The sequence below is a fragment of the Propithecus coquereli genome, unplaced genomic scaffold (assembly GCF_000956105.1).
Source record: "Propithecus coquereli isolate 6110/MARCELLA unplaced genomic scaffold, Pcoq_1.0 Scaffold85, whole genome shotgun sequence".
NCBI classification, from domain to species: Eukaryota; Metazoa; Chordata; class Mammalia; order Primates; family Indriidae; genus Propithecus; species Propithecus coquereli.
In genome coordinates, this window is record NW_012154729.1 from 4,908,871 (window position 1) to 4,932,529 (window position 23,659).

The 23,659-nt window shown below is 38.1% G+C and overlaps 1 protein-coding gene across 1 annotated transcript in view; it reads right to left on the minus strand.

Annotated features, from left to right (window-relative positions):
• Positions 1–13,775, minus strand: part of METAP2 (methionyl aminopeptidase 2) — a 46,933-nt gene extending 33,158 nt beyond the window's left edge. Inside the window, 4 exon segments of the mRNA XM_012664036.1 lie at positions 3,850–3,952; positions 7,176–7,241; positions 11,620–11,727; positions 13,497–13,775. Coding sequence (XP_012519490.1) covers positions 3,850–3,952; positions 7,176–7,241; positions 11,620–11,727; positions 13,497–13,647 — 428 coding nt within the window. The 5' untranslated portion in view covers positions 13,648–13,775.
• Positions 13,776–23,659: the final 9,884 nt, after the last annotated feature.

Consider the following 23,659-nt stretch of genomic DNA (forward strand, 5'->3'; position numbering starts at 1 on the left):
TATATGCCATATATATATAAACCATTTAAAAATGTATGCCTTTCACCCAAAAATAATTAAAACGCATACATATATGACACAAATTCTTTCCTCTAAAAACTGGCACTTAAAGGGTAAAAAATAAAACATGTTCTAAGTCTGTCTATAAGAAGAAACTATAGCTGATTCCAAGTTGATAAAACTCTTTTTATAGAATAATATCAATTACTAAATGTAGAAGGAATGATAGAATTAGAAACCCACCATTTTGCAGTCCCCAATGAAAATAAAGCAAGGATTATCAATGGATATTAAAATAATTAGGTAAAAAGTTGTTAAGAAAAGGATATTCCAATGATACCAAAGTACCCCACAGATTACTTGGAAACTGCAAAAAGAAAAAAGCACCTTTAAAAAAGGGCTGGCTGTCACATTAACCAAGAGATCAAACACAGTAAAACTAATAGTAAGACAGCCTGACATTACATCTAATGCAATGAAGGTCACAATCACTTATTATATATCTGTCAAAAATGCTTAACTTAAATCCAATTTAAGCCTGTTAATACCAAACTCCAGTTTACAGAAAATACAGAAATAGAGGAAAAAGTTTACCATCACTACAAGAAAACAACTAGAGAAATCCCCAGAACATGAGACTTTCCATAATTGCCTGGTTTCCTCAAAATCATGCAATGGAGAGAAAGAGAAAAAGGTGGGGATTCTAACCACATGCAATATATGAACCTCAACTGAATCCTGGTTTTGGAAAGCAAACAAACACTACTATAGCTATTAAAAATTGGTTTCAAAAAATTTTAATGATGCAGGAAATGCAGAGAATGTTAATTTTTTTTTAAAAGGCAACAAATTATCATAAGCTACATGTGAGAACCACTGGTTATCTACATAGTCTCAACGAAACTTCCCACAAATTACTAATTACAAGAGGAAAAACAGTAATGATACACCGGAGAAACTGGATAATACCTTAACCAAGCTATAAAAATTAACACCACCAATAAGAAACAAATTGACATCGTATGCCTCCAGATGTGACACCCTAAAAAGGACACCATATCTTTATTCAGGCCAAAAAAACACAAGCTGCTTTCAAATGTTCCTAAATAGTAGTATGTATACAGATTTACCAATTTAACATTTTCCACCTTTGCCATCTATCTGCCAAGAAGAAAACAGACTACTACTTATATATGATATGTAATATGTATAATTGTCACATTCCATTGAGATAAAGAATAAAACAAATGTGGCAAAACAAAGGGAATCTGGGTGAAAAGTATGTGGGAGTTTGTACTTTGTACTATTCTCCCTACATGTAAGTATGGAATTATTTCAAAATAGGAAGTAAAAAGAAAGAAGAATGAACTTAACCTGGTGGTTAGTTATATACATAAGTCATTCAATTTTCAATAAAATTTTATTAAAAACAAATGAAGATACAAACTATATTCGATACCTTATCAATCTGTAAGGATACTGCTTCTGATCTATTTGCAAATAGTCACCACTGGTTACATGAATGTAAAAAATACTGAGATTTATTAAAGAGCAAACATAACACCACACTATCTCACACTTTTGTATTTCTCTAGGATAGTATACAATATTGCAATATTTAAGTACTATTAATACTCTGAGAAATATTATATTAACCATCTGTTAACAATTATAGTAAATCAATGGCTTTCCTCTACTCTAGCAATAAGCATATACAAATGGAAATGAGAATAAAAATATTTCATTCACATCAGTTAACATAAACCTAAAACACTTAAGAATAAATTTAAAAGGAAAGGGATAGCACCTCCGTGGGGAAAAAAACTGAGTAAGTGAAAAAAACAAACTATGACATTGGATAGGGCACAGTGATAAAATTGTCAACTTTCAGAAACTTAATAAATAAATATAATACAATTCTGATGACAATTCTAACAGGGCATTTCTGCATGTGTGTTTAAGAATATATGACTTAAAATAGCTAAGTCAAAAGATGCTCAAAATCACTAGTAGTCTCACAACCGTAAAGTACTAACGTCTTTTTTGATGCAGCAATCCCATTCCAGAAAAATTATCTCATAATAATACAACTACCAGGACATGAGATTTTATATACACAAATAAAATATACACACTCTACCTACCAACCTACCTATCTACCTAGGGAAGTTTATTGGAGAATGGTTTACAGTGGCAAAAAATATTGGAAACAAAGTAAATGCCCATCAACTAGAGAACAGTGGAATAAAGTATGGTATATTCACACCATGAAATATTATGAAACCACTCGAAATAATAATAGAGCTACTTTAATTGACTTGTAGGGACTTCCAAGAGGTAGTGCTGAAGGAGAAAAGCAAGGTAGAAGAAAGTATGCCTATGATTCCATTTCTGTAAAACAAACAATGACCAAAACGCTCCCCTTACATAAACAGACACAGATGTACACATATATGAGCATAGAAAAAACATGGAAGGCTACCTGCTAGGTGGTTAACATGGGTCTGGAAGGAAGGTAAAGAAGAGAGGGAACAAGCAAAAAAAATTAAAAGATTATATTTAAAAATAAATGTGATCACATCATATGTACTATGAGAATTTATTAATGTAAAATTATATGTATTTTTGACATTTTAAAAATAGATGCCTTAACATAGGGATAGCAATTGATGAATTCAAATTCAAAGAAAAGATGCCCATGCCATAAAATTCCAATTGCACAGATTTATTCCCTAAGAACATTCACAACTGAGAATTAGGAAGAAGGTGAAAATACAGCAACATTATGTTCTTTTCTGTGTTTAAGGAAAAGCAATTGATGTCTTTAAAAGCCACAAAACAACACTACAGTAGAAGCTTTCTTAACCAACTATTGCAACCACTGGATTAAGCAATGCTCTTAATTCCCTCTACTGACCAATGCCCATGGTATTGTGAATATCTGTGGCTGACAGGTTACTATTCTGAGTAACAGCAGCTAACTTACTTAATGTTCATTATGCATCTGTTACTCTTCTAAGTGCTTTATATATATATTTTTATTCCTCACAACAACCCTACAGAATGCCCATTTTGTAGATGAGGAAATGAAAAGCACAGACATGATAAATTACTTGCCCAAGTCACAAAGCTAATAAGTGTTAGAACTGGCATTCAAATGCAGACAGTTTGGTCCCAGCTTCCATACTCTCAATCAGTCTGCATAATGTCACTATGAGCTTCTGCTGACCAGGTGAAATGGATCCTTATAGAATAATTCTAAGAATCAGGCAAATTTATTCCCATCTGTACTTGTTACTCTAAGTACATAATTTAATATGTCACACAAAAAGAATTGCTTCTATGAAAACTAAACTGACTACTCTGAAAAGTCTCAATAAAGAAATGTCATCAAAAAACACTCCTGTCAAATTAAGTGTAGATAACAACTATAAAAATACAGGCATCAACCCTTAGATCACTCAGTTCTTGCTCTTCTTCACAGAAACCCAAAATAGAAATTGTAGATAATGCATTATGAATATATATGGGGGGAGGGGGTGAAAGGTAAAATCCAATGCAAATCTGTGCTCAAATGTTGAGAGGTTAAAAGCAAATTTGTTTAAGTTAACTTTTATCTACAAAGATTTTTATTCTTTATGATCCCCACCATAACACACTCTTTTCATTAACCAACCTGCTACTGTCCCAATCATTTTGGATAAGAGGGCTTCTACTGTATTTTCTTTGCAACAATTTCATAAGCTTTAATTAAAGTAGTGAGGCAAAGTTCTGAGAAAAGTTAAATCTGCTTTATTGCTAAGCTACAACTGTCAAAAGTCAAATTGGAAGTTATTTTACTATCCTTACCCATCTTGTGTGGGTGGGTATTCGCACTCTTGTCCTTTGGGAAATACTCCATTAGGATACAGGTCACATATTGGAACTGAGGGAGGGTCTGTCTGAGCTTTTGCTGTGAGATACAAATAAAGCATTAACTTCTGTAGTTAAAAATAAAATCAAGCAGTTATTACAGTTTTCTCAGTTCCTAATGGTTGTTATTACATGTCCTGATTTTAAGGAACCTCCTTGCTGTCACCTTAGAGTTAAAAACAGAAGACACTTCACCATGCTGGCCACCTCCTCTCTGATTTACTGCTGCTTGAGAAAAGAAATCTTCAACTACTCAGAACTCCATTATGTATTTAAACAACATAGGCCCCAGCAAAAAAGCACACATTTTTTTTTTTTGAGACAGAGTCTCACTGTGTTGCCCAGGCTAGAGTGCCGTGGCGTCATCCTAGCTCACAGCAACCTCAAACTCCTGGGCTCAAGCAATCCTACTGCCTCAGCCTCCCGAGTAGCTGGGACTACAGGCATGCGCCACCATGCCCAGCTAATTTTTTCTATATATTTTTAGTTGTCCGATTAATAGCTAATTTTTTCTATATATTTTTAGTTGTCCAATTAATTTCTTTCTAATTTTAGTAGAGACGGGGTCTCGTTCTTGCTCAGGCTGGTTTCGAACTCCTGAGCTCAAACAATCCGCCCGCCTTAGCCTCCCAAAGTGTTAGGATTACAGGCATGAGCCACCGCGCCTGGCCAAAAAAGCACACTTCTAATGTTTTCATCTTCATTAACTATATCAGAGGTGGAATAGCACAGAAAGGTTGGCTTTTACAAATAAAAACCAAACAATAAGAAAATCCTATAGCAACAAAATAAAAATATAAATTATGTATTAATAAAGTAAGTGAAAAACTACTATTTAAAGGGCATATTAGGAATAAACATTAAGAGTATATAAAATCAATGCTGGTCTTCTGAAATCTTAATTTATGTCAAACTAATATCTCATCACCCCCCCCCCCGCTTTATCTCATCTACAGATCTGATAAAGATGCCTTTTATATTGTTCACAAATTAAGATCTGATAAAGGACTCAAAAATATCATTAGAGAAAAAACACAGAATTTGCTGTCAGAACATCAGAGTTGAAGTCTAGCCTTTACCACTTACTAGCTGTGACCTGGACACATAGCTAAATGGTGCCACGCCTCAGTCTCCTCATCTACAAAATGAAGAATCAGGTGAAATCCTGGATAACCTTTGAAAATTATAATGCACTATGTCCAAGTCATTATATAAAACTATGAATGATCTACAATAACTATTATTTATAATTCTCCCACTGCATAGATGAGGAAAACGAGGGCAGTGAACTGCCCACGATGACATTATTTGCCTTATTCCGGAAGTGGTTTAAGGTAGGCTATCAGGATATCAAAAATACAAAAATGAGACATCAGAGTAAATTAGAAAGCAAAAATTAAAAGAAAAAGAACATAAAATAGAACCTGAAATAGGTCAAAATACAAAACCATAGATTTGGCTCTAAGCCCTCCAGCAGCCAACATTAAAAAAAAAAAAAAATCCAGGTAATTTGCACAGTTCATGATGTTTCTGATTCAAAACAGACCAATCACGCGGGTATACAAAACAGATCAACTACTCAGGTATATAAAACAGCCAGTTACTCAGGTAAAGCACAATTACTGTTGATTCTAAGACCAGGAAAAAAACAGTGTCTTTAAAGAGTGTTCATAAAGAACTATAATGAACAGTACATTCAACAACATCCTCAGAGGAGACATACAAAGGCTGATGGCATCATACTCAAACATCTGTCTGTGGAAGAATTCTATCAAGGGCAAATACAAAACAGTCCCTTAACACTCCTCCCCACTGGTCTGTCTCCGTAAGGGAGCAATTTCAGAGTACTTAGAGAAATAGGTATCTCTTAAGTCATTCTCAGGTAATATACCATCTCTCACAGTAACGCCCTTAACAATTTCTGCATGGAAGGATTAGGACATTATAATCTCTGGAAGACCAAGTACCTTGTGATCATTAAATACAGATTCATGTTCCTTCATAGGCTAAGGGAAGGGCTGACATCCTCTCTTGAGAGTAGAAGGATCTAGCAAGAATGGATGCAAGAACAGAAAGAAAGCTATCCCACCTCCACCTGGAGACATATCACAGAAAAGGCTGAAAGAGGCGATAGCTTCCTTAAAAAATAAATTAAGTACTTCTCCCAATATAGATAAAAACGAAAGTTAACCAGGTGTGATGGCTCATGCCTGTAATCCCAGCACTCTGGGAGCTGAGGTGGGAGGATTACTTGAAGTCAGGAGTTTAAGACCAGCCTGAGCAAGACCCCACCACCACCCGACACTCCTCCCAGCCTCTACGAAAAATAGAAAAATTAGCCAAGCTAATGGTGGTGTGTGCCAGCTACTCAGGAGGCTGATGCAGGAGGATTGATTGAACCCAGGAGTTTGAGGTTGCAGTGAGCTACGATGATGTCACTCTACTCTCACTCAAGCTAGGCAGACAGAGTAAGACTCTGTCTCCAAAGGAAAAAAAAAAAAGGAAGTCAAGCCCCTAAAATTCTGATTCATAAAATTTTAGTCTGAAAGATTTTAAAGAAAAGCATAACCAGACATTCAGTGGTCCCTAATGCCCAACAGCCCAAAGGGCATCCAAGATTAGAACTTAAGTGCTCTGAATCTCAACCTTTATTCCTCAATACTATACAATCTCCTTCAGTCAACCTAATATATTTTCGGATCCCCATAGATGTTTGGTTATGCCATTTACAGAAACACAAAACAAGTAGGATCATCTTTTATACAAATTTGAAATAGTACAATATAAAAGTTACTAATAAAAAAATCTCACCATATGCACACATTTTAAATAATGGGACTCCTCATTAAATATTCATCAAGAATTTTGTAATTTCAAAGCTGGCAGGTAAATTGCAAACTGTGTTTACCCTATTACCATATAGTGGCACCACTTTAGCCATAGCTGACAAAATTATTCTTTGAATTATGTAAGTTTTAAATTATAAAATTTTTAGAAACTCATCCTTAACTTGCAGTAAACCAATTTATACTGACATCCCTTAGCTGAATAACAGCTAAAGAAAATACCAAAAAGATTATTAAACCAAAGTATTTGCTAAATAATTATTAGTTTCACTAAATTCTATCACTAAATTCTACCTCTATTAAGCCTAAGTTCATTTCCCTGACATATTATCAGGACCTAAGCAACTTCAAACCTACTCTTCAAACCTGTTGGTTAATAATCATTTTTAATTTATCAAGTAAGATTAAGACACTAACGTCCTCTCTTCTTCTTCTTCTTTTTCTTCTTTTTTCCAGTTGTTCCATCCCCATCACCATCTCCATCTAAGAAAAGACAAGTTCAAATACATTCATTTAAACCTCACAAGCAAAGGGAAAAAGCAAGTGCAAGTAGACAAGTATTCAGTCTATTCAATCAATCAATCAATGTTCTTTTAGTTTATTTATACCTGTTCTTTCACAGAAATAATAGGAAGAAACAGTTTAGCCAAGAGGGAGGTAACATGATCAAGGAGTTATATGCGTTGAATATGAAAAATGCCAACATTTGATTTTCAGTGTCCCTCATGCATCATATAATCTAATTCACATATTCTGTACTACAATTTTAACAATAGCCTTCTTCATTGCATTAAATGTTTGCTGAGTTCTTAAGTGCCAGGCAACAGGGATAGAAGAGGAAACAAGATAGTTTTTGCTCCGGAAAAACATTCAGTGTCTAACATATTGCTACATATACTAGGTTCAACCTAAAACAAATGATTCAAGATGTATAACCAATTTTAAACACATACTACAAATCTTTCCAGCTGTGTGACCTTAGGCAAGTTGTTTACCCTCTCTCTACCATGGTTTCTTCATTTTTAAAATGTGGTTAAGAAGGTCCTTCTTTCATACTCTAATTCTTCTGAGGCTAATTTACCTTATTCAATGCCCAATGTCTGTATTCAATACAGAATAATAGCCACCATTTATTGAACTTTTTATGCCAGGATGGCATCAGAGCCAGGACCTGAATATATTAAACTATATATGCTTATGGTTCCAACCATTATATTATGTTGCAATTTGTTTTTACATGTCTTTCTTTCACAGCATCCCAGGATATTCTTCACAGGCAGAGAGACTGTTCATGTTTATTTCTGTATTAATTACTATGCCAAAATCAATTGATATTTGTTGAATGGCAGTTACACAGCCACATGCCAAAAAAAAAAAAAGAACCTCAACCTTTACTTTGCACTATATAGAAAAATAAATTCTAAATGGACCACAGACCTAAACTAACAGCTAAAAATATGTAAAACTTCTTGAAGAGAACATAGAAAATCTTCATGACCTTAGAGACAGCAATGATTTAAGTTTTTGGACAGGACACAAAAAGTACTACTCATAAATTAAAAAAACAGATAAACCGGGCAGCATCATCAAAATTAAAATTGTGCTACAAACAATACCATCAACAAAGTAAAAAGACAATCCACAGGATGAGAGAAAATAGTTGTAAAACACATATCTCATGAAGAATTGCGTCCAGAATGTACAAAGAACTATTACAACTCAGTAAGATGACATTCTAAAACATGGACAAAAAATTTGAACACTTCACCAAAGATACATGAAAGGCAAATAAAAGCATGAAAAGACGCTCAATATCATGAGGAAAGTGCAGATTAAAACCACAATGACATATCACTACAGAAAAACCAACAATACCAATTCCCTACAAGGATAGGAAAAACCGGAACTCTCAACCATTGCTGACAGGAATACAAAATGGTACACCCACTTTGGAAACAGCTGAACTGTTTCTTAAGAGGTTAAACACATACCATATGTCCAGCAACCCACTCCTACATATTTACCCAGGAGAAATGAAAACATGTCTACACAAAGACCTGTACACAAACATTCATAGTAACTTCATTCATAATAGACAAAACCTAGAAACATCCCAAATATCCTGTAATTATAAATGGATACACAAATTAGGAATACTACTCAGCAATAAAAAGGAATGTACTACCAAAATACATGCAACTGGATGACTTTCAAAAGTATTATGCTAAATATAACAAGCCAAACACAAAAAGCTGCATACTGAATAATTCCATTTATATAATATTATAGAAGAGGCAAAACTATAGGGACAGCAAACATAACAGTGGTTGCCAAGGGTAAGCATGTGGAGCAAGAGAACTGACTATAAGACACAGGGGAACATTTTTGTGAAGATGGAAATGTTATATGGAAATGATTTGTATCTTGGCTCTGGTAGTGGTTACACAATTGCATACTTTCTCAAAACTCACCAAACTATGCATTTAAAAAGTATGACTATTATTTTAAGCAAATTATATGTTAATAGGCCTGATTCAAAATTTACTGAATGAATTACCTCCAGCACATTGCCAGATGCCCACAGAATCAACTTTTCATACCGATACCCCAGTTTTGAATTCAACACATCCAAAATTACACTCAATACCCTCTTCTTTGCCTACACACCCCTCCCCCAATCTCTAAACAGCTCTCTCAACTTCATTATTTTAGTCAACAGCACCAATACCCTGGAGTCTACTAATGCCCCTCTTTCCTGTTCCCCAGAATGAAAGTCTCCAAGTCCTTTGAATTCTGCTTCCATCCCACTGTTCCACTGGACTCTTCCTTTCCATTCCTATTCATGAACATCAGTTTTAATCTTCATTATCACATGCCTGGGCTATTACTAAGTGGCCTCTAAGTAATCTTCCTGCCTTTTCTATACATTTCCTCTCCTGTAAACAACTCTGCATATATATGAAGCCTAAATTATTTGTTTATAACATTCTTAGAAATGCTCAATGGCTTCCTCAGTGAATCATCTTGTATAGATGGTTTGCACTGTTCATTATGCTTCAAATAATTTCTCCGCCTTATCCCTACCCAAATGGTCTCTTCTATTTGGTTTTGTTCATGTCCTGTTCTTTCCAATGAGCCTTCCTTTAGCATTCAGCCTACAATTCCACCTCCAAATTTCAATACATCTTATTGCAGGTACCCAAATACCTTTCACCTCTGTTTTGTCTCTCCACTATACCCAGATTCTGAAATACTAGCTTTCCATTCCCTCAAAGACCTCCCATTGCTTGACACATTATGCTAAAAAAACAAAACAAAACCCCCAAACCAAAAACCTCTCATAACAGATTAGTACTGGTTGATCCTGATTATCGAAATTAATTAGGAAAAGGACTAGCTCAAACTGGAGAAAACTACAAATATTCCTAAAATCTTTTTAATATACTGAAAATTTCCAATCTGACAAAAACTTTTCCTTTCAATGTCAAAAGATTCATACAACTTCATAGTGGAGCAATGGAATAAGATACACTTCAAGATTAGCACTGTGATACTGTACACGCAGTGACTCTACGGCAACCCATTATATTACCTTCAATTTTCAAACCCTTTTCTTGTTAATAGCTCACAAGATGTTCCTAATCTGACATATAAACCCAGGTTGAATGGAGAAGAGGTTTGCTTAAAGGAAAAGGAAAAGCTAACAATTCTCTTGAACCTTGGCATTTTTTTCCACCAAATGCTGACTGTAAGCTTCTTGAGGGCAGAAAATATCTTTTTAAAGGAAAAACTACTACTCTACATCACCCTATCACAATAATTAAAGTATAGCCCCTGCTAATGGGTGATAGACATAATAACTCCAGGGTGGCAATGCTTGAGGTGGAGCAGTTGGTCATGGCAGTATATAACTACAAATTCAAAGAATGGCAAAGTCCCATCTCCCCTTCTGCCAAAAGAGGCTGTAGAATAACTTGTTTTTCCTAATCATCTCTCCCTCCACTGTCTTACTGATAGCATCAATTACTAGAATGCCAGCAGTTACTGTCTTAAAAGAAATCTTATAGCACCCAAATACCGACAAGGAGCTAGGGTCAGGGAATTTATAATAGACTTTGGAAGTACTCCAATATGCTCCTTTGAGAATGAAGAGAGGTAGCTTTGGGATAGAGAGTAAAAGGAACAGACTTGGAATGAGGCGCTAGCTTTGAAATTCTGGCTCTATGCTACACATACTAGCTGTGTTACATTGGGTAAATCACATAACCACCACTTCCCTACCTGTAAAATGAGAATAGTACCTACTTTGCTTGGTTTTGTGAGGTTAAAATGAGAATGCATGTGAAAGTAACCTGGAAAAGTACCTTGTACATACTAGTTGTTCAGTAAGTATCAGTTAAATAAACAACCCCTCCATTTTATCTTATTAATAACCACCACTTGGCCTTCTACCAAGTACATTTTTAAAAGTTGAGATCTATACTATCTGAGCAGCTAATTAACATATTCAACTTTTTAAAGAGTTGCTAATATATACTTTTTTTTGAAAAAAAGAGATGGGGTCTCACTCTGTCACCCTGGCTGGAATGCGGTGTTCTGATCATAGCTCACTGCAGCCTCAAACTCCTGGGCTCAAGCGATCTTCCCACCCGAGCCTCCTAACTAGCTGAGACTACAGGTGACCAGCTAGGACTACAGCTGTGAGCCATCACGCCCAGCTACCTTTTCATCTGTAACATTATGGAGCCCTTAAAAAGTGAAATGTAAGAAAACAGACTATCTGGACAAATAAATAGATTCTGTTTAGAGGATGTCACATCTTCCAGCTTTTCTAACCACAAAGATCGAATTAACTATTTACCTTCATCATCATCATCTCTTTCTTTCTCTTCCAAAGCTTGTTTTTCCAATTGTCTTGCTACTTCATCCACTGAGCCTCCTGATTCTTTATCAGGTTCTTGTTGCCCTGCTGATCAAATAAAATAGTATAAGTTAAATCTGGTGTAGATACTTTCCCACTAGAGCATGTTCTAACGATCCTGGGAAATTCAAAAATCCTTTCCTCATAAGTGAACAGAGGAAAAAAACATTATTGTAAACATAATAGAATTTGTCTAATAACAGAGAAAAATCTTTCATACTTAATATTGTCCATTCATTAATTCACTGAACCATATATCCATTACACATGCTAGCAACTAAAAGATAAACCAAAGTGTGAGTTGGACCCCATCCTCAAGTAGTTTAACTTTTAAAAGTAGGCAGCAATTGAAGTCCAAACACTTTAATTACTAGACAGATACTTAAGATAGGCAATAAATGTGGAAGACCTTAGGAAGAAGAGGATTCATGTGCAACAGGCGGGTGCTTCTGAGCTTCATGAAAAATGTCCTGATAGGCTGAGTAAAATCAAAATAAATAACAAAAGATAGTCCATTACTAAAAAACAAAATTCCTGAACATCTAAGCACAAGACCAGGTCCTTCATCTGGAATTGATTACAACCTAGCTGTAAGAGCAATATGTTATGCATGGAAAGAAAAAGTATTATCAGGTAGCACATAATGAAGTGACATTCTGGCTTACTGAAGAGAATTCATACTGAGAACTACAACTGTTAAAAATATATTAGAGCCAGTCAGCTGAACATCCTACAGAACAAACTGCAGTTTGGATTTCATCTGAAAGTCAGGAACAGCCACCAGACTATGTCCTGGGGTTAAATTTTGCTATGGAAGAGTCCCAACAATGCTAAAACTCAACCTCTTCCACTACCATCTAATCAAAATTTCAGAAATATGTAGATTAGCCCTCTACAACAACCTCTCATAACTCCGTATTAATCACTTCTGGTCTCTCCATTTTTCTCTTTCTTTCTGTGGCCGATTTTAATTAGAAACGGGTAAAAACAATTTTTTTTAAAACGAAAGAGCTTGTGCAACAAAACACTGACTTCTCAAAATGCAACTTTTAAGTTCCTACCTCATAATATCCAACTGTAAACTTTCGACTGTTTTCCTTGCCTTACCAGTGGATTTAGAGGACACCGCCTGAGAAGTTCCATTCTGAGCAACAGAATATCCTACCTGCAGTGCCTGCAAGTGGCATCACAATTCGGGCCTAAAGGCCCTAAAGCTTGACTCTGCTGTGAGATTAGGCAGTCGAAAATTCGCACCACCACAAATCCTGCAATTAATGACATGAGCGCACGGGCATACACACACCCCGTAAGCGTAGCCCGCAACAAAAACCCCAGTGAAAACAGGATGGTGGGGGGAGATGTGATCGGGCATTACATTCGCCCACACTGCTCCTACCCTGAAGGAAAATACGTCCCAGTTTGCCCCAGCAAAGAAGCGGCAATACGGGTCAGAACCGGATTTTTGAGTTGGCCAAACCGCGCGGAAGATGGTGGGGCTGTGCTCTATGCCGTCTCAAGACCGTGCCATGGTCTGTGTGGAAGCTGAGTTCTGGCAATACAAGGACTTGGGCCCAGCGACCCCAGAGCTGAGGCACACTTTCCTCCTCCACCCCACCCCACGAGCCCTCCAGTCCCACAGGAGATGCCGCCGCTTCCCGGGATTGGGAATCTGTAGTCCAGCCTTGCCACCCTCTCAGGCCTGGGTATCAGTCTAGTCTGAGGCTCCGGGTCCCCGGTCCCCGGAACCCCCGCCGGGCCTGCGCCAAGCCATTCGGCCATTCCTGACGGGGACTAGGAAAACATAAAACTCCTTTTACCTGAAGCAGCCCCTTTACTCTTCTTCTTCTTCCGTCTTTTTTTCTTGGCTGCTTCCTCAGCCGTAGAAGCAGCTCCCTCCTCCCTGTCGTCCGGATCCAAGTCGCCATTCAGGTGGCTCCCGGAGGCCGCTGCCTCCTCCACGCCCGCCATGTTGCCCGAGAGAGCGCGAGGGAATGAGACAGAGCGGCGAGGGCCCGCTCCTTCTTCACCCACCTACACCAACGGCGCCGGAAGCTGCTCTCGATGGTGGAGCGCAGGGAATGCTGGGACGGAGGAGGACTCGACTGAGGAGATCCGGCGATCCTCGGGCCAGGCGTTCTGGCGTCTCCGCCTGGAACTCGGCCTGGGCATACCAGGCTGTAAGAGGCTGGGGCCAGACCCGACTCCTGCCTTGCCCCGCGCTTTGGGTGTTCCTGGTGCAATTCGGCCTGCGTAGGGTCAAGTTTAAAGGTGATCTTGAGCTCCAAAATAAGCTGTCGATGCCTGTGCCTGCCCTGTGAACAGGGACATTCCTATTTTTAATGACTCAAAAGGACTACGTTGATATTCATAATTACAGTTGACGGCGAGGCAGTCTAGGCACTCAAGGAGATAATTTTGGACGCTGAATTTCCGTGTCAGTTTCTCGTACAACTCTGAAGCCCTGACGGTTCCATACGGAATCCCCTCACAGTCCTCTCACTTCCAATTCATGACAAGAATTACAGGTTTGGACACACGGGGACATAGAGCCTCTCCCGTTAATACGAAAGATGACACTCCAATTTCTCTATTTCTAGTCACCTTCCCTTTGGATTTAGGACGTTTCATCAGAATGTAAGTGAATTTTGCCCATTTCTTTACCTCTGACCTTTTATGAGAGAGCCCCATGTTCAAACTGCAGTTTGAGATTTAGTTTGCGGCCTACGTGGATTGTGATTGGCTGCCTGCACCAACTCCTCCTCAATTTCTCCTGAATATGGCTCTTTGTCCATCCAGAGAGTTTAGGTGTTTTCATTAGCTTTAAACTAGGCACCAAGCTTCACGGGCATCTGAATGTCTTTAAGGGCCTTCTTGCCCGTGGTTTAAAGTAAACCTTACACAGGCCTTGACCACAACTGCATAAATGTATATTATCTGTATTAAAGGTTCAGGCAGTACGTATCCAATCCTACTAAAAACTACTTCTCATATTCCTTTACATATCTTCATTTCTCTCTCTAAATCTATCTCTATTTGGATTTTTAAATTTCTTTCTCTGTAGTGGTTCTTTGCCTATTGGAAAATAATAAACAGCTTGATCTGGTTGATAGCTAGCAATATAAAATTTGCTAAACCAAACACAATACCAAAAAATAGAAGTAGCTTCCATTTATCCAAAATCCTTAAAAATATCCAACATCATTCAGCCTCTGCATAATTCTCTAGTCTCTCCACACTCTTCCTAGCTCCAGCTCTCAAAGATCTTTCCGACCTTGGAGCATTTCCTACTCTCTATTCCTTCTGTCTGGGCTGCTCTCTGCCTGGCTGACATTCACTCACTCATTCACTCATCCATACCTCATTCATCTATCCGTTCATTCAATGCTTAGTATGTGCCTGGATCTGGCAATATATTGAGAGCAAAACCAGATATGGTCCTTGTCATCATAGAGCCAATTAACAAAAATAAACATTAATCCATGATGTTAATTAAAGTAAATTTACAACTAGTGCTATGAGAACGTAAAGAAGGAATCAGCCTAGATAGGATGGTCCATTAAAGCTTCCCTGATGAAGTAGCAATTAGGCTGAGATCTGAAGGATAAATAGGCAAAGGGGAGGGGAAGGGTTTAGGGAGAGGATTCTTGGCAAAGGGAAAGTAAGGAGAGATGCATTGTATTTCAAAGAGGAGACATGGATTCTAATTTTAGTTATAACCGTGTGTCTCTGGACAGCTCACATCATCTTTTTGAGCCTTGGTTTTCTCATCTGTACAACAGGAGGGAGGGAGTATGACACATTTAAGGGACTAAAAAATAATCAGAATGGCTGGACTACAAAGAGATGGAGGGGAGAGCGAGTGTTATGAGGGGAGACTGGAAAGGTAAGTATAATACATGTGTTGGAGGAAGGAAAAGGGCGGGAAGAGAGCTTACAAGGCCTTTTAGATCATTCTGAGGGCTTTGTCCTTTGTCCTAAGAGAAACAGAAATCCCTTAATTGTTTTAATGGTGAGGGGACAGTTAATCTGATGAGATTTGTAGTTAACATGATCAGATTTTGGAAAGATCATCGTTGGCTGCAGTGTGCAGAGTAGATTTGAGGGTAGCCAAAATGAAAGCAGGACGACCAGTTTAGAGTCTAGTACAGTCATCCAGGCAGAAGATGATAGTGGCTTGAACCAGAGCGATGGTGGATATGAGGAGAAATGAATAGATTTAAGAGATATTTGGGAGAAAAAATGGGCAAGACTTGATGATGAATTGTATGAAGGGGTTGAGAGAGAAGAAAATATCAAAGAAGCCCCTTAGGTTTGTGCTGATGAAACTGGATGAATGGTAACGTAAATATCAGAGCCAGGAAAATATTCCAGATTCGAAAGGGAAGATCATGAGTTTGATGTGAGATATGCTGAGGCTGAGGTGTCTTGGGGCATTCAAGTGGAGATGTGAAGACTTCAAATGACTACAAGGGACTGGAGCTCAAAAGAATAGTGAGGGCAAAGATAAAAATTTGAATCATCAGCTAATAGATGAAAATTGGAACTCTGACAGAGATAAGATCACTCAGCAAGTGTATCTAGGCTCAAGAGCTATACCTAATACTATACAACATGGTAGCCTCTAACCACATATGGCTATTGAGCACTTAAAATGACACTAGTTCAAATCAAGATGTGACATAATTTATAATATATACCAGATTACAAAGATTTAATACAAGAAATAGTAAAATCTCTCATTAATAATTTTACATTGATTACATGTTGAAATGAGATTTTTTATTTTTTAATAAATTTCTCTTTCCTTTTCCTCAAGCCACTTGTCCTCATTCTTCTAATGTGGCCTAGGGAACAAGTGCCAAGCTTTCGGTAACACAAGTGACTCCATTTTTATTCTGATAAAATAAAATGAAATGATCTATTTTGAGACTTTGTACTACCTGATCTTTCTTTTTTAAAAAAGTTTTTTATCAGGCACCCCCCTGAACCAGAATAGGTTCAGAGAGACTCCCACTACTTGCTCTTTCTCCAGGAGTTGATATATTTGACCAAACTTCATTTTTTTTTTTTTTTTGAGACAGAGTCTCACTCTTTTGCCCGAGCTAGAGTGAGTGCCGTGGCGTCAGCCTAGCTCACAGCAACCTCAAACTCCTGGGCTCAAGTGATCCTCCTGCCTCAGCCTCCTGAGTAGCTGGGACTACAGGCATGCACCACCATGCTCAGCTAGTTTTTTCTATAGATTTTTAATTGTCCAATTAATTTCTTTCTATTTTTAGTAGAGATGGGGTCTCGCTCTTGCTCAGGCTGGTTTCGAACTCCTGAGCTCAAACGATCTGCCCGCCTCGGTCTCCCAGAGAGCTAGGATTACAGGCATGAGCCACTGCGCCCGGCCCCATCAATATTTTCATCAGCAGTAACTTAGCAGTTCTCCCATAAAACCAAGCTGTCGCATCTCCAATTGTTTCCTTAGAATGGAGACCATCAGACTTAGGGATGTCACCATTCAGAAAAGTTTAAAAAATGGTTTTGACAACTGACATAGGATTACCTTTTAAAAATTTTTGTTAGGTGGGCACCAAAACAGGATACTTAAAGAGATTGGAATGTACTCTCCTGGGCACCAGCTCAAGGAGCAAAGTGGGAAAGTTATCAGAATAAAAATGGAGTCACTTGTGTTACCGAAAGTTCGGCACTTGTCCCCCAGGCCACATTAGGAGAACGAGGACAAGTGGCTTGAGGAGAAGGAAAGAGGAATTTATTAATTTGCCAGCAAATGAGGAGATTGGCAGACTCCCATCTCAAAGTACCAACATCCTCCCTCTGAGCAGAAGTACAGAGCTTTTAAAGATTCTGATTAATCCCATAATCCCATCTTTGGCTAAGACAATCTTGTGACTTCTGCTCTTGAGCCATCTCCTGTAGCACAAAGAAAAAAGGACACTTCCCTGCCCCTCCTGACCACTGGCCTAAGTCAGGGATATAGGTTTTAGTTCTCAAAAAAGGGTAAAGAGGTTGTTTTGAAGAGACAGAAAACATTTTTACCTTTTTTCAGGCCATTTTCTCTGTTATTCTTGTTTTAAAAACCCTGACAAATGGCCCAAAAAAGCCATGAAGGGAAGGCTCTCATGCACAAATGCATGATAACAAGAACAATCACAAAAGACTACAAAAACCACAACCTTACACAAAGGCTATCACAACCTTATACACACAAAAAAATACTTCTGGGAGGTCATTTGCCCAGCAGCTACCTGTCCAACCTCTAACTGGCTCCACCCTTGTTATTGATCCACATAGCCAAGAATAATTATCTCAAAACAATTGTGTAATCCTCCTCATTTTCCCTTTAAAAACCTTTGTCTTCCTGTACCTTCCTGAATATGCACATAGTTTACTACTGCAAGCATATTCCCTTTGCAATACCTATACCCAAACATCTTTTTTTCTTTTTTAAGAGCATCTCTTTCTCTGTTTGTTATTTAGGTTGACAGAAGGATCATTTATCTCAAACTCATATCTCAAACAAGTCATCAGTGACTCTAGCAATACTCTAATCTTTTGTTCTTCTGGAGAGGGCATTTCTTAATGGAATGTGGCTCTCTTGTCTTCTGTAATTCTTTCCCTATCTTAGTTGTATGCAGTAACATCCTAAATTACTTTTTAATCTTCTAATTTACCTCCTTTTGTAATTAGAATAAAGTTAGATACCTAATAGAACTTTTTACCTTCCCTATAATCTCTATGTAGTGTCCATGTATTGAGACTGGACTTTGGGAAAGGAATATATAGTTCCAAACAATATTCCTATGGCCAAGATGTCAGGAGTATCATTACCCACATGGAAGTTTCAAGTGCTTATGTTGCTGAAAACTGGGCACTTGTCCAGGAGGCCAAATCAGAATAATGAGGACAAGTGGTTTAGGGAGGAAGAAAGAGAAGTTTTGTTATTTTGTTGGCGAAGGAGGAAAAATGGTAGACCTTCTCATCTCAAAATCCAAATTTCCTGAACATTTGCAGAAATACAGAGCTTTTAAAGGATGGATTCTCAGCTTCAGGCAATCACTATTTAACTGCAGTTGATGATTCTGATCATCCCATGTCTGCTGAAGACAATATTGTGACCTCTGCCCAGGACCTCTCTTTACCAGGTCCAAGCTGGACCATCTCCTGTTGCACAAATAAACAGGAGAATACTTTGCCTTTCCCAACCACTGGCCTGATGCAGGGATACAGGATTTTGTTCTCAAAAAGGAGTGGAGGATATTTTAAAGAGACAGAAAGTATTTTTCCCATTTTTTCTAGGCCATTCCCTCTGTTACACTTACTGGCCAGGGCCACACAGGATTCGATATCAAGGGTTCACAAAAGAAAGATGAGAGCTAGATAAACCACTTTGCCTAGCCTCCTGTACCCTTTCCCCTAGCAGATTTCTGGAGTTGTTTCTCTGTGCAGCTTCCTTATCCCTGTTATGTGATCTCTGTTTCCTTAGTGACAATGACCATGCTTGGTTGGCCCCTCCCTGGGCTGAGGTCTGGAAAGTGCCTCCGGGCTAAGAGCTGTGGTGATCCAGAGGCTTGCTTCATTGGTTTCCCTTCCATCAAGGAATCACAATTCTCTGTTTCTTATTGACCAATATCTAAATATCTACCAATATCTAAATATCTAAAAACAGTTATTTTATTTATTTTTTTCAGTTTAACAGTAATGTACATCAGGAAGGTCTCGTCCAGTATCAGTTACTACATGATGGTTGAAAGTGAAAGTCCTTATTCTGGTCTTTCACTTCCATATTGCAAGCTTTCCTTCAATGTCTTATGAGCTTTGCTGGCCAGTTTTTAATTTAAAATGATGTAGTGGAAAAACTGACTGGGAACCCTGTGTTTGTGGGCAGGGCTTTGTCAGTTGGGAAGTTTTGCTTTGGTGTGAATGGATGAAAAGCAGATCATATGCTTTGGATAATAGACACCATTGGATGCCTACCCAGTTTTAAATCCTGATTGGGCTAAAGTAAAACATGATAATTGCAATCTCCCTTGCCAGTGGTTTGTTTAGGTATAGGCATGTTTTGCAATTTTGGTCGATGAGACATGAAGTAAAACCATTGAAAACATCTGGAAGAGGTTTTCTAAATTAAAAAAAAAAAGACAAAAGAAAATATAGTCCATTTTCTTCTTCAGATGTTTTCAAATCTGAGAATGATCCCTTGTGATGAGATCTGAGGAACACAGAAGGATGGAATGATTCTGGGCCCTTGATGTTACTCAGCCACTGAATTAAAAACCCTAGTCACTCTCCCTCCAAGCATGTAAGATATCACACCTCTGTATTCTTAAAAACAGAGATTTCTGATACTTATAAAGTCATCCTAACTGATACAGACTCTAGAATGTAGAGGACTTGGTCCTTCCATGTCAACTTCCTTTCTAACTTCCATAGCACTTCCAAATCATGTGTTCAATTTCTTTAGAAAAGAACCCTCTGTTTTGTAGTTTTGGTTTTTGTTTTATTTTTTTTCCTGGAAGATGGGGAAAACACCTAGATCCCAGGCATCATGCTTATAAGAGTAGGCTTACGGGCATGGTGGTGCATGCCTGTAGTCCCAGCTACCCGGGAGGCTGAGGCAGGAGGATCACTTGAGCCCAGGAGTTTGAGGTTGCTGTGAGCTAGGCTGACGCCACGGGACTCTAGCCAGGGCAAAAGAGTGAGACTCTATCTCAAAAACAAAAAAAAAGAATAGGCTTAGTGTTAAGGTGTGAGCTATTGCATACAGGTTTTGAGAAAGATTTCTCCAGACAAAGATTGGGATAGAAAGAAGTTTATTTACTCTTTCCAAGGCAGAAAAAGGGCCAACACAAAAGAGGAAGAGGAAGAGTGTATTGGCATAGAAAGCCGGTTACTCAGATCTTTTATTTTGGAATTGTAAAAAAGGGGGTGAAAGATGATTTATGGCTGTAGCCAAAGTAACAGGGTATTGTGAACTGTCATATCTGCTCGTTCTCTTCTTTTTAGAGAAGAGAACGCAGACAGGCAGATAACAGACGTGGCCATCAGAGCTCTCGTCCACAATCTTGCCCTTAAGAATTGATTTTGCGCAGGATCTGAGGCCTGAAGTTTGTCCCCTCTGTTGTCCTTCCAGGAAATTCTCAGGAACTCCTCAAGGCTGCAAAAGCAGATGCTAAAAGAGCAGTCTTAGTCAATAGGTCTAGCTATCATAAAAGAAAAAATTTACATTTCCTTTCTGTCTGTTGGGCTCCTTTTAGATGTTGTGAAAACAGAGTTCCACAGGGTGCCTGTTAGAGAGAGAGAGAGAGAGAGAGAGAGAGAGAGAGAGAGAGAGAGAAGAGAGGCAAGAACTCATTTTTCTGTTATTTTGTTAGCAAGATGGGCTGTCTTTTCACTTGGTGACTTAATTCTCAATATAGACTTTAAATTAATCCTTCCATTTTAAGTTCCCAGGTGCTACTTTCTGGCATACTTAGTGTTCGCAAGTCCTGAGCTTCTCCAAAGTTATGTGGGGCCAATTGGGTCCTTCTTTGATAGCATCTTATTCTACTGAATTCTCGGATGTTCTTCCTCCATCCTATTTCATGACTCTTCTTTCTTTCATCGAATTTCAGTCAGAAAAACTTTTATACCCTTATTCCCTGAAGCCCTGCTCCTATTCTGTGTGTCGTTGTGGACTGATTTTTTTTATTCCTTTACTATCATTTTAATAAGGTCCTGGGAGCAATGAGAAAATCACAGGTGCTCACTGGCTCTCTTGAATCAGTAATTCCAAACTTACACTTAACAATGACTGAGGATGACCTAAGATAATAGGCATGAATGGAATCAACTGGTCTGGAGGTTCTGAATGGAATTCTGGCATAAAGTTGTTTTGAGGTCAGAACCAATAGATCTCTAATAGTCTCTGATCTGAAAACTAGAAGCAGCTGTTGAGACAGAAGGTAAGTACCCTTTAAGGTGCTCAGATATTTTTGAGGACCTGATCTCTGGCGGGTGGTATCTCCACGTTGGTTTGGGTAGAAGCTGGAACTGGCTGAGGCTCTTGAGTATTCCTTTAAAAAATTATGATAATTCGCATACCATAAAATTCGCCATTTTAAAGTTTACAATTCTGTGGTCTTTAGTATATTACAGGTTGAACAATTATCATGACTGTCAAATTACGCAACATTTTCATCAACCCCAAAAGAAACCCTGTACTGATTAGCAGTCACTCTCCATTTCTCCTTCTCCCTAACCCCTGGAAACCACTCATCTACTTTCTGTCTCTATGGATTTGTCTATTCTGAATACTTTATATAAAAGTAATCAAGAAATATGTATGCTTTCTTTCACTTAGCATAATGTTGTCAAAGTTCATCCATGTTGTAGCATTATATCAAAACTTATTTCTGTTTTAAAGCTGAATAATATTCCATTGTATGGATATACCACATTTTGTTTACCCATTTATCAGTTGATGGACATTTGGGTTGTTTCTACTTTTTGACTATTATGAATAATGCTGCTATGAATATTCCTGTGCAACTTTTGGCGTGGACATATTTTCATTTCTCTTGTGTATTTGTATAGGAGTACCATTGCTATTTGTTTGGGCTGCCATAAAAAAGTATCTCAGCTTGGATAACTTATGAACAACAGAAATTTATTGCTTACAGTTCTGGAGCTGGGAAGTCCAAATCAAGATACCAGCAAATTCAGTGTCTGGAGAGTGCTTGCTCCGTGCTTCAAAGATTGCACCTTTTGATAAAATACCGGACTGTTTTTAAAAGCAACAGTACCATTTTACATTCCTACCAGGAGTGTATGAGGTTTTCAGTTTCTCCGTATCCTCAGCAATACTTTTTATTGTTATTGTCTATCTTTTTTATTATAACTATCCTAGTGGGTGTGAAGTGAAGTGGTAACTCATTGTGGGTTTTTCTCTTTTTTACAGATGAGGTCTCACTCTGGCCCCCAGGCTAAAGTGCAATGGCATCATCCTTGGGTTATTTGTTTATTGTTGAGTTGTAATAGTTCTTTTTATATATTCTGGATAGTAGACCCTTATTAGATTTATGATTTGCAAATATTTTCTCCCATTTTGTGACCCATTTCAAGTAAATTTTTGTATATGGTGTGATGTAGAGAACCAATTTTATTCTTTTGCTCATGGATATACAGCTGTACCATCATAATGTGTTAGAAAGACTATGCTTTCTCCCATTGAATTATCTTGGCATTCTTGTCAAAAGTTAATAAACTTGAGGATTTTATTTCTAGACTCAGTGCTTTTTTTTTTTTTTTTTGAGACAGAATCTCATTCTGTTGCCTGAGCTAGAGTGCCGTGATGTCAGCCTAGCTCACAGCAACCTCAAACTCCTGGCCTCAAGCGATCCTACTGCCTCAGCCTCCCAAGTAGCTGGGACTACAGGCATGCACCACCATGCCAGGCTAATTTTTTCTATATATTTTTAGTTGTCCAGATAATTTCTTTCTATTTTTAGTAGAGACGGGGTCTCACTCTTGCTCAGGCTGGTTTCGAACTCCTGAGCTCAAACAATCCGCCCACCTCAGCCTCTCAGAGAGCTAGGATTAGAGGCGTGAGCCACCGCGCCCGGCCATGAAAGGATTTTAAATTTGGTCAAATACTTTTTGTATGTCTATAAAGATGATCGTGTACTTTTTGTCCTTTATTCTGTTAATATGGTTGTTGCATTGATTGATTTTTGGATGTTACACCAACCTTGCATTCTGGGATAAATCCCACTTGATTATAGTATATGCTCCCCTTTATATGTGGCTGGATTTGGTTTGCTACTATTTTGTTGAGGTTTTTTGCCTCTATATTCATAAGGTATATTGGTCTGAAGTTTTCTTTTTGTGATGCCTTTAGTTTTGGTATCAGTGTAATGCTGGCCTCATAGAATAAGTTGGGAAGATTTTCCTATTCTATTTCTCTGAAGAGTCTAGGGTATTCTTAATGCTTGATTTT